Genomic DNA, 12,669 nt, shown 5'->3' on the forward strand with positions numbered 1-12,669 from the left:
ACTAATACTGAGTAATTTACATGAATTTACATAATAAATAAATAATTATTTCAAATATTTTATCACGGAGACGTGGCAAAACTTTTTTACGCAAGTATTTCAATTCTCAAAACTGGGTACATTTTCTAGTTAGGAGTGAGTAATCTTTACTAATCTATGATCTGGGTATACTATAACTATACGAGTACTTATAACACCCTTTTAACCAGAACACAGCTCCTCTACCATACAAAGGCAGAAATAGACGTGGCGATAGTACTTTCGAACTAAAATCATAATAAAATGTAGCAACTCATTATTATTATTTTTCCTCTGCCATATTACAGAATTTAGTATTTATTGATATTTTTGAACATATGAGCTAGAGGCATTTTTTGACAGTGTTATGGTACTATAAAATATCGCATAATCGTAATGCATACAGTCACGTCGACGTACGACGTGTACCTTCTTTAAATTACAGCGACATCTAGCGAAGGGTCGTAAAGCTCGGGAAAAGCTGGTGAGAACGAAAAGCTCACTATCACCGTAAAGTAAAACGCTTTACGTAACGAGAGTTTGTTTTGAAGCAACAAAGCTAGTTCAGACGATACTGTCTGGATGGCGTTAGTTAGAGTCAATAGATAAGTGGTGTTTTATACATTTTATTTAAAATACTATACTTATCACTGCGAATAATGAACATAATGATATTTTATTCTACTTTACTATAGTAATAGCAAACTTACTCTTTTGCCATAAAGCATGCATAGCGCCATATTAAAGTTTCATTGCTATTGGGAAAATAATTAGAAACTCCATTTTTGGTTTTTGGTTTTCTTTACCTCATTATTTTAATAGCGAATATTCATGATTAATTTGAAACGCTATCTTAACTTATAGCTATTTGAGATATGGCATTGGCTATATGGCATGGAAAGTTCTATCGTTTTTAAACTGCAATATGGCGATATATTGCTTGTTTAATGAACGGTTGTCTCTAAAAAAATCTGGTGGTTAGGGTCATTTCATTCCATTACATGTCGATGAATACAATGAAGTAGTTTATGTTTTTTAAAAACGTGAAAGCAATATCTTAAAATTTAATATGTAAGTTTAAAGTATGGAGGATACGTCATAGGGATGTTATAATAACTATAAACTTTCTAAGACTAAAAATAAAAATGAGTGGGAAGCATTAGTATTTCTTAAGAAATCCACCGTATAATACAATCAAAGGCGTTACTTAACTATGTTTATAAGTATCATCTATTTCCATCTAATGTTATTCTCAGTAAACGACACAATACAAACGTAGGCGAGGGCTAAAAGAGACTAAGCTAGATAGGAGGTTTGCAAGGGGCGGGCGGCTCCATTCATCGACGAGGCGCAGACTGCGCGGGGCACCTGAGGCGCGGGAGGGTGGGCTGAGGTTCCAGATCACCTAGTACTTCCCTAGCTGCGCTCCGAAACGGGAACGTTTCGCGTCGGGTACTAACTGTTGATAACTGGGTACTCTATAACGCCATTCAGTGATTAACTCTCAGAGCAGGCTTAGTGGTGCCGTAGACTCGATTTTTCAATTTGTAATAGGTGTAGTATTGTTTTGGTGTAGTGCGCACTTTGATTACAATACGACGGAAGCTAAACTAAGGTATTTATAATTATTTTTATTGTTTATTATTATACTAAAATTAAATATTGATAATGAAAGAACGGGAATATACCTCTAATGAGGTGAAAATAAAAAAAATAATAATTATTATTCTGGATCTTTAACGACATATTATGTTATTAGAAATGTTAAATAAAAATGTGTGGAGGGTAATTACATTCAATTTTCTGGATATATGATATAATATGTCGTGAAAGAAATGGATTTTATGGGGGCATCCGTGGGCGGCAGGCGGTGTTCAGTTTCGGGCTTTCAGGGGGCTGCGCGGTGTGGGCTGAAGTCCGGGGGCGGGCGTGGGCGCAAACTCGCGCACCATCCCTTCCGACCCGTATTGATCGTTGAATTTTCGTAGCTTCTCGGTAAATATTGTAGTAATAAAGATTAGCAACTCGTTTAACTATTTGATTTGGTAGTCTATATACCAATTGCATACATGTTATCTTTGTTGATGTCGTTTAACTTTGCACTTATGAACCTTACTGTGTTCGTATGCAGCTGACGAGGGTAGCGACAGTCATAGCTTTATGTATGGGGTAAAATCAATCGAGGCTGGTATTTATAGAATGATGAACCACCTACGCTCTATCACGCCATAGGACATATTGAATTGAATCAAAGTGCCTACACATAAGTAATGATTCTATTTATATTACCGCCTCCGCACATTAATGTTCTGTGAACCGATAAGAGACAGTAGTTATTTAACGACATATTTGTGATTTGAGCGTTTGAGATACTAGCGTTCCATTTTAATATGTATAATTACATCTTATAAAATGTTATCAATTACATTTGATTTAGTTAACATGTAGCGTCATATGGATACAGTCGTTCTATAAATAGAATCCAATCCAAGCGATTCGTGCTTACGCATATTTGAAGTTAATCATATTGTATCGTAATATAATCGACTGTATTCTTGATTATTTCGGCTCTAGAGCTCATAATTTGGATTAACAGCAACCCTAACATAGATATGCAAGTATAGATGATGTAGTCATAATAAAACGAGGCTATCTGCGTATCTTGCGCGGCCGCCCTGCGTGGTGAATGAAAACGCGTTCAACAAGTAGCTCGGGCTGGGCCGTAGCGCGCCTGCGCTGCGCACTCCTATACGACTCTTTCTATAAAAAGCCTGACTTTCAAGCTTACAAGGCAAATATCGATATTCTATTCATGTAATTATCATTGAACAAATTTGAGGACTATATATTTACGTCATTGAACACAAGGTGAAAGTTTTTCTTTTCTTTTCATAAGATATGAGATTAGTCTGAAAGATGTAGTGACTAATAAATTTAACTTAAGATTCAAGACGAAACATTCATTGATTAATGTACTTAATATTTTTATGTCAAATAGTTGAATTGCTCTTATTAATATTGTGTGAATTAATGTTGTCTACTTCATATTGAACTATTAGGTAGATTTACATATTAAACATATTTTCTTGTAATCGTAGTTCCCTTTACTTTATGTCTATTACAAAGTGTAAACTACCAAGTGATTGTGTACGTGTATGTTACCCGAAGCAGTGGTGAGGTGTCGAGCCATGCTGCCTCCCCTGAGGGCGCGGGTTGCACGCGCGGCGGTCGCGCGAGTGACCTAATCTCCACCGCAGCGCGAGTTAGCCACCAAAAAGCAAAAGAAACCAAGATGCCGGCGCCGCTGGCCATTTTTTTCACTTTATTATTTCTTTGGATATGCGGTGAGTATATTATTTTGTCTTATTGTAGTACTTTAATAAGTTAGTAACGTAAAAAGGAATATGTGAGAAACGTGTATGATAGGTCTATTACTTACTAGTGCAAAAGATTAAAGTTTGCATGTCGTCTTTCTTTGCTTGCTTACTATTACTGTTCACTTCCGTAAAAGCATTTTTTTTTAATAACTACCTAACAACAATAAATTTGTACAACAGTTAACGGAGACGACGCGCCCCCGATACCTACACCTCGTACGTCGAATACCTCAGTGGACGCACCAGACCCTCGATCAGCTATCGGACGTGTTCCACCGTTCCAACCACCGAACGCCGTCAATGTCCCGGGGATCATTCAAGTCCCGGGATACCGACCACATAGCCCTTACACCCGAATTGATTCATGGCATTGTGAGTATACCTAAATTGATGATTTTTTTAAATATTAAGAGGTACTTCCTTGTCTTAGCTAAATTGTGACCCAGCATTTTAATCTTGTGTTTAGCCTTATATTCATTGTATGTGAAACTTAGTAACTTAACTTTAATAGTGATAATTAGGATCAAATAGAGATACTCTCGGATTTCCTTAAATATTAAACACTTCTTGATAAGGAAGTTTAATTTAGAAAAAAATATTTTATTTTTTAATTTTTATGATTTTAAAACTTGTCTTTTATATATTTCTAATATAAATATTCAACAAACAGATGGCCGAGTTCCATTTAGACATACCTACGTGGCTTCTGACGACGATGACGTAGACGATGGCGGTTGCCACGAACAATGCACCAAAGATGAATTTGCTTGCCAGGTAACTAAATATTTTTAATAAATTGGTTTAGTTAAGATTATTTTTGCATATTTTATTTGTATCTAAATTTTTATTGGCACTGTTAACAAAACTGCAGATTCGATTTTTCCTGTTAGTAGTAATTGTTAGAGGTAGACATCTCCACCACCCATTTCTATCTTATAACGTTAGCTTTAATCGCTGATGTATTTTGGATTGAAGGTTGTGGTTTAGGCAATACACTTATACGAAGCATTGCAACCTTAGTTCTTATGTCAGGCTTCACTTTCCTCCTTCCACCAGTCCAGTCCTTTCACCTTCCACCAGTCCAGTCTTTTCACCTTCCACCTTCAGTTTAAACTTTGAAAAATTAGAAAGTGCACTCCACCACTTTGATTATTGACCATGCCTAAGCCTAATCGGCAGTGGCTTAGAACGTTTGTTTGTCCAGTTGTCGTGCACCTGTATCCCGATGGAGAAGCGGTGCAACAACGTGGTGGAGTGCGCGGAGAGCGAGGACGAGGCGGGTTGCGAGCCCGTCTGCGATGAGAACGAGAACAGAACCCTCTGCCAGGGCACCAGCGAGTGCATCTTGCTCTCCTGGATCTGCGATGGTGACAACGACTGCGGAGACTTCTCTGATGAAACCAATTGTGGTAAGTGTTTGTTTCTTATCTTGTGTATGGGTTTTATTATTTATTTTTGTGACTATATTTTATAGGTAAACTGATTATGGTAAGTCATGTTTAATGTAAGTTCTTTCGTTCGTGGGTTTAATTATTTTTATTACAGCATCGTGTTATAGCTATCGTTATTAAATATTATAAGGAATATAGTTCTAGTCTTTTTCAAATTTTTAAATATTGATATTCACCTGCTTTTTATAATCTGATCAAATCTTATAATACATCTCTATGTTTTATGATTATTGTGATGGTATTTGTAACTTGTGTCACGTCTCTCAAATTCAAAGTTTGTATAGGACTACCACATTTACTTTATTATCCTATCAAGAATAAATTTTGTCAGGAATAATTTAAAAAAAATGCATTTAGTGTAGCGTGATGACACGAGGTGTTTGCAATAATGAGGAGCTTGTCAGACATAAAATATGATACAGTCTTAGTGAGGTTATCTCTTAGCTAACATTGTATCCCAAAACGACTGTTCCGTGTTCAGGATTGTTCTATTCAAATTTTAAAATTGTTCTATCATGATCTGTTCGCCAACAGTGAATTCGCCGAACTGCACAATCGAGCAGTATCAGTGCAAGAACGGTCTATGTGTCCACAAGCAGTGGCTGTGCGACGGCGACAACGACTGCCACGACAACTCCGATGAAATCGACTGTCCTAAAAACAGGTTAGTACAATATCATTTAGTTTGTTTTACGACAATTTTCCAACACTTATGCTTTGTAAGAAATAATATTACTTTTTTTGATGATAATGTTCTAAACAGTAAAGTTTTATAAGAAATTGGCGGACATGATTTTCCTAGTAGGAAATATTGTTAACTTTCTTTGGTATTTTTGTAGTGACAAGAACGAATGCAGTTTTCATTTTATCGTATCGCATAACGTTTTCAATAAAGTCATTATACTTAGTGCTAATTTTTACTTTTTTAATAAGAATAACTTAAAAAAAATCAATTACTTCTTAAGTTTTAGTAATGTGACTGTACGAAAATTAGGCATCACAGTATGAAGTATCGTTTCATTCTCGTATGTATAAAACAACGTTATTTTTGATAATATGTCTTGTATGGATATAAATCAGCAAACACACAAAAATCATATCCTGATAACTGTCTTCAGTATTTCGACATGTGACTTTATAAACGCCGCAATAAATCAGAGTTCAAATGTAGTCCACGAGGGCTCATATCATATGATACGGCGAATTATAAAAATTGCATATAATCGTCACGGCTCCCCTCGCTTCCTCGTGTCCCCTACATCGCTCCGAGTATACTGAACACGTCATTATGATCCGAGGAACACCATTTTAAAACGTATGTTGGGACAACAAAACTAGGTCATTAAAACTGTGGGAAAATAATAAGTGCAGAGGAGTGTTGTCAAATGTTTCTTAAAAAAATGTTTCGACCGGGGAGGCGCTACCGTCAAACCTATTTCTAGCGTGAAATTCTTGGTGTGAGATGGTGTGAATGCCGGCTACTTAAATAATAATTATGAAGCCACTATATTATTACTCAGGGGTAGCGACGTTTCTATGATAGTCTTTACGTGAAACCCCTGTTCTGTATAGGTAGAGTTGATCCGTGGTCGGCAGCTAGCATTTACTATCTGGTAGACTGCACGCTCGTTTCCTACTTCAATCTTATAAAAAAAATTACTTGGTACAAAAATGTTGCCATAAAATGATTTTATGCAAAAGAGATCGATTTTTTGCCATTATTTTTTACAATTGTGTGTGGTCCATCAAAAAAACAGGGCTTTACATAGATAGCCGAACACCGAAAGACTTCAAAGGATGCATAAATGATGATGACTCTAAAAATTGAAATGCTTTTAAGCTTTACGTAAAGCACATTAACAACATAATGCCTCGTTTTTAGTATTTGCTAACCCAATTAATCCACATCACAAGCTATAACAAAAAACATGACTTAACAAAATTCAGGAAGGTTAACCTAGATTGTACTAAATAATTCTTATCCATAGAAATAAAAAAGAAATGTGTACCTAATCTGTACTAACAAGCTAATGGCATCATTCACACTCAAATAAACAGGGAGTTGACTGGCCCCCACTGTGTAATTTGCTTAATTGATTCCGCGTACAAATATTATAAGTTCAAAATTTTATTTCGCGATCGCTAGACCCATAATTTTAGTACGAGACAATTAATTTTATAGGTATTATCAGATAAACGATTTTGAGTGTATCGATCATATGATTGTTGGATGAATCCGTATCATCTGAAAGCATAAAATATGAAAAAAAATGTATTAAAATAATGTTCGTAGCTGTAATCGCGTTCATTGTTCATTAAAATCAAGCCAAATTCATCAAATCAAATCGTAGAAGCATTTACCAAAATACTTTTTATACAATAACTATGCAAAATTTTTACTCTGTTCCTATTATTCACGTGTGTGACTGATAGACGTAAATATTGGAATAACTTCATATGTTTTCCGTATTTTCCATTTTAGTACCAGGAATTAAAAATAGAATGCTTTTAGCCGATTGGATTCGGTAATACTTTTGTCTTTTAGAGATTCACATACTACGAGTGATGTGTACAAATATAAATGAAGGATCGAACTTATAAATCCACTAGTTTTTGCCCGCGGCTTCGCTCGCGTTTAAAAGAAAATAATATGACATACTAACATATATAAAACTGAAAATTCGTACCTTCATTGGAATGGCAGTGGCGCCATCTGGCGAAAATTGGTCGTACCAACTCTGAAACCTTCGTGGGCTCATGGACAACAACTTTGCTAAAGATCATCACTGGATCAAATGCATAGGTTACGATTAAATTCTTACTAATATCGATTAAAATAATCGTTTTTTTGGTCCAAACGATCGATTCTCCGATTAATCGATCTTAGATCGCCATCCCTACTTCCCGTGGGATTTCAGGGATAAAAACTATCCTATGTCCTTTCTCGGGCCTCAGACTATCTTTGTACAAAATTTCATTAAAATCGGTTCAGTGGTTTCAGCGTGAAGAAGAGACAACCAGACAGACAGACAGACAGACAGAGTTACTTTCGGATGTATAATATTAGTAAGGATAAGGCTTTTTTTATGATAGTGAATTTTAAAATGGGAACATTTTCTTTGAACTCTATCTGGCTTATAAATGCAGCTCGTTAGTAGGTACCTACACAGCAACCTCATAAGCTAATTTTGACCTATTTATATATTCTATCGACATCGTATACAAGCTATAGAATTGCATCTACCTTTAATAGGCACTTCTTTCATGTTATATAATAGAATTTATTTTTAAATTGTGAACATTATTTACTTGGATTTAATGTATGACGTAATAAGCTGTGCAAAGTAGCGTACACCTGTGAAAAATCCCTTAATATCTTAGGATACAATCGATACATTTTCAAATTAGGCTGGTATTTCAAATTTTGTAATTATTGTTTCTTTCATTGTATGCACAAATTCAGGAGATTAGATAGAATAGATAGATAGAATACTCTTTATTGCACACTTACAGTTGAATTTAAATAAAAGCAAATACATACACAGGTTAAACAGTATGCAATAGGCGGTCTTATCGCTAAGTAGCGATCTCTTCCAGACAACCTATGCATGAAAAAGAAAAGAGAGACAAGCGGAGGAAGAAGGTTAGTGTGCGCGAAGTTAGAGAAGGAATAGGTTATGAAGGACAGGATACATGTAGTATATTAGTGTTAAAACAATAATATGTGAAACAATTAAATACAAGCAACAGAAAATGATAATAAAAACACACATACAAAACTGTGACAAAGTACATATGAAAACGACGAAAACAAGGTGGAGATCATAATTTTGAATAATATTTAAAGAGCTGGTTTTTAAATGAATCAAGTGATTCAGCACGACGTATGGCCGTGGGTAATTAGTTCCATAAACCAACAGCAACTGTAGATTAATTAATGACATAAAAATTAAAGAGGACGTAGCTAATTTTAAAATTTGAAAATATACCTATTTACATCGTCATGATATAAATTTGCAAGTAGTCATGTCGGAGTTCACACTTGACCGGTGTTTTATTTTGTCACTGGCTGAGGGGTTGTTCAGGCTGTTCGGGCGATTCGGGGCTCGTGGCGGGATCAATACCGGGGGGCGCGGGGGCGCGGGCCACGTCGCGCTGCCATGGCGACGCGCCCACGCGCAACCGACCTGCCTAGGGATGCAACTTGGGGAAGTTATCGATATAAATATCGATATTCATATCGATGGTCTAAAACGATGATAACCGGTAATATGGTAAATTGAAATGCGGTATTATCGTATATCGATAATTTACCATATTCACATAGGATGATCTTTTATTTTGTTGGCATATTTTTATAAATTGAAAAAGTTCAATATTTATTTATATTTGATATTTTTTTGATGCGACAATTTCCTATCGGCAATGGTTCAGTATCGATAAAAATAACGATATTTTTGACTCGATATTATCGAACTTTTGATAGGTATATCATAGCATCCCTATTTGTAGGTACCCTGTACAAACTCCGCTTATCCAACCTCCGACCTCCGTAGGCGAGCTCTTTATAAAACGCAATTATGATGTACAATGCCGCAAATAAACCTGCCGTATCGGTCGATTGAGATCGTTAGGCTTTAGATTGCTTAGGAAGAAATCCACGTGATTTATAAATAGATCGCATGAATAGGTATAACTGCCTAAATTCGGATTGCTTTACATTTAGATATAACCTATCTATTTATATCACAAATATAACGAAACCAATCATGATGTGATTCACGTACCTAACATATATTACAGTACAGTACTGTAGGTATGCTCTACATCATTGCAGTATGTATGATGGGCGGCTAATAAATACCTACAGCAATTGTATTAAAAAGTATTAATTAAAATGTTATTTAAATACATTAATTTAAAGATTTAAAAGCCTAGCTGGGAAATAGAATAGAAATGTCCTGTTTAAATTGAAGTTGATCAAAAGAGTCCGTGACTTTGCGCAAACAGCACCATTTGCGCAAATTAATGTTCTATTTTAAAAAAACAAATATATTTAATTGCAGTTTATTTGTCAGAAATAGATTAGGTTAGGTTAATCAAACCGGTGATGACTTGAAACGATTTATTGGCGTAGATGCCAGCAAGACCAGTTTACATGCGCGTCGGGCGACTGCGTCTCGCTGCACTGGCAGTGCGACCGCGAGCCCGACTGCGCGGACAACTCCGACGAAGCTGAATGCCGTAAGTCATATTAGGATACATTTTTTATGTTTAACCTAACGATAAGACAGACGGGCTACCTGATGGAAAGCAGTCACCGTCGCCTATGGACATTTGCAACAACAGAGGAGTCGCCAATGCATCGCAGGCTTTAAAATTTCAATGCTCACCTATATGTTTTGCTTCCTGAAGTTTTTTTTTACGCCCAGACAATAAAAAGGGCTACCCTGGAATAGAGAGGGGCTGAATACATATGCACTTGCACCAACGCCGCGACGGATGCGTGGTAATGTGGGACTCATCCTTAACAGATGCCTCACCCACTAAACACCCTATTGCTGAATAATTCCTCGGAGACATCAAAGCTTTCATCGGATGGCGACTTCCCATGGAGAAAAAGAGGTGCAAGGCACCCAAAGTTGAGTTAAGGAAAGTTATACGAGGCGAGACATATAATTTTGTCCGTATAAGTAACAACGCATCTAAAACAATGCCACCGCCTTTAAGTTTGGCTATCATCCTATCTATGGATTATTTTAAATGATAGCTTGTCGTTATTATTAAATTATTTAAAATAATCAAACTTCAGAACAAACAACATTTAACATTTTTATTTCAATTGTACATTTTTTATTTAAAAGATATGCCGCGAACTTTACTTAGCGACGTTACCAAGAAGTCGATGTTTTAAAGATCTTTGAAATGTCTGTTTTGTGCTAGTTATAATCTTCTTAAAATACTTATACCAAAGTAAATTCTATTTATATAGAAATCTATCTAAAATTATAACAACGTAAGATATTTATAACAATTTGTCTACATATATATATTGCGACCTGAACTCGAGAACAGATCAGACTTGAAATAGACCGACCTTCCGACCTTTCGTCCGATTTAATCTGCTGCTAAATCATTTTAAGAAATGTATTTTTGGCAATAAATCTATTTATAGTCTAGAACGTACTTTTACGTTAAGGCTTAGGAAGTTTCTGAATATAACAGGATAAATAAAAATTAAATTTGGAACACTAATCTTAGATAATTGCCTACTTTTACTTTTGTTTATACCTGTTAATATATATATTGTTTTATTAAATAGCCGTCGAACTTCTTCGATGTGGTGAGAGCGAGTTCCAATGCAACAACAAGAATTGTATCCGTAAAGATTTTCAATGCGACACCGATAACGACTGCGGCGACTGGACTGATGAGGACTCCTGCCCCATACTGCCTACTAGCTGCAGTGAAAGCGAATTCAAGTAAGTTCTTTGTTACATCAAATTCTAATTCTAATCTTATAGAAATCAACTACCCATCAAACTATTATAGCGTTGGAAATATGTTTATGAAGAAAAATGGAGCATGTAATTCCATATATGCATAATCTGCTTTTTTTAAATTTAAATACTTATATTATTTATAATTTAATTTTATAAGCCCATCGGAGAACTTACAAATTATCAGCACAATATTTTAATAGGTATTGATGAAATTATATGACACGTAATTTTGACGACGAAAGAAAAATTCAGTAGTTCGATTACAGAGACTGTGCATGCTCTTGATACCGTGCGCTTTATGAATGGACTACGTATGTCCACCGGCGACAGTGACACCTCAAGCAAATTTCTTACCATTTACTGGTTATATTACATTAAAAGTAACATAATTTATGATTGTTTACCAGATGTAGCGACGGCAAGTGCATACCCGACCGCTGGCATTGCGACGGCGAAAGAGATTGCAAGGGCGGTGAGGATGAGCTCAACTGCGAACCGCACGGCTTGAGGAATTGCAGCTCCGATGAATATACCTGTGCTGATAGGCGTTGTATCTTGGTAAGGAATTCATTATACTATTAAAGACGTTTTTAGGTTTATCTCTGGGATTAAGAACATAGAGTTATTTTTTCGTAGCTTCTCGTGGATTTAAGTAATAATTAACACCTATTCAGTGGAAACTACCAGCCTACCAATTGAGGTGATCAGTTTTTAGTCTTAACTTTCAATTAAACTTTATGTAAGAAGCTTGTATTTTGATTAATACTAAGGCAATAAGATAACTAAAATAATATATTTAAATTCACAGAAAACCTGGCTTTGCGATGGACACCGTGATTGCACTAATAGTGAAGACGAAACAGATTGCCAAGTGAACTGTGAAGTAGACCAGTATATGTGCAAATCGGTCGTCAATACACCGTTCAAGAACTGTTTGAGCAGGAAGCACGTTTGTGACGGCATAAAGGATTGCCCACAAGGAGATGACGAAGAGAAATGTCCCACTCGAAGGTCATGCAAAGAGGATGATAAGTGCGAAAAGATTTGCATCACGACGTATGATGGAAAACCGGCCTGTGATTGTCCCTTGGGATACTTGCTGGGTGAAGATGGATTTAGGTTAGTATTTGGAACTTCTGGATTGTCAGACGATGAAATTATTATACACAGCATTTTACAGCAGCTTTATCAAATCAAAAATATCAAAAAATCTCAATTTTTCATCAAAATAAGTTTTACGCCTCGTTTACATTGTGTAGTCTATCGCTTTCGGTAAACTACTTTGTCTGCCGAAGGTTGGTTCAGTGTAAGTCGACTGCC

General features: G+C 35.9%; 1 protein-coding gene across 1 annotated transcript in view; it reads left to right on the top strand.

The window, feature by feature from the left end:
* Positions 1-1,471: 1,471 nt before the first annotated feature.
* The window catches only part of LOC140751930 (low-density lipoprotein receptor-related protein 4), a 34,728-nt gene continuing 23,530 nt past the window's right edge, over positions 1,472-12,669 (top strand). Inside the window, exons 1-10 of the mRNA XM_073086045.1 lie at positions 1,472-1,633; positions 3,190-3,362; positions 3,576-3,767; positions 4,066-4,169; positions 4,600-4,804; positions 5,381-5,510; positions 9,984-10,090; positions 11,169-11,328; positions 11,757-11,907; positions 12,158-12,468. Coding sequence (XP_072942146.1) covers positions 3,311-3,362; positions 3,576-3,767; positions 4,066-4,169; positions 4,600-4,804; positions 5,381-5,510; positions 9,984-10,090; positions 11,169-11,328; positions 11,757-11,907; positions 12,158-12,468 — 1,412 coding nt within the window. The 5' untranslated portion in view covers positions 1,472-1,633; positions 3,190-3,310. The remainder of the gene's footprint in view (positions 1,634-3,189; positions 3,363-3,575; positions 3,768-4,065; positions 4,170-4,599; positions 4,805-5,380; positions 5,511-9,983; positions 10,091-11,168; positions 11,329-11,756; positions 11,908-12,157; positions 12,469-12,669) is intronic.

Source organism: Epargyreus clarus, unplaced genomic scaffold, assembly GCF_041222505.1.
Source record: "Epargyreus clarus isolate Ecla_fem2 unplaced genomic scaffold, WU_Ecla_fem_2.2 ptg000023l, whole genome shotgun sequence".
In the NCBI taxonomy this organism is placed as follows: domain Eukaryota; kingdom Metazoa; phylum Arthropoda; class Insecta; order Lepidoptera; family Hesperiidae; genus Epargyreus; species Epargyreus clarus.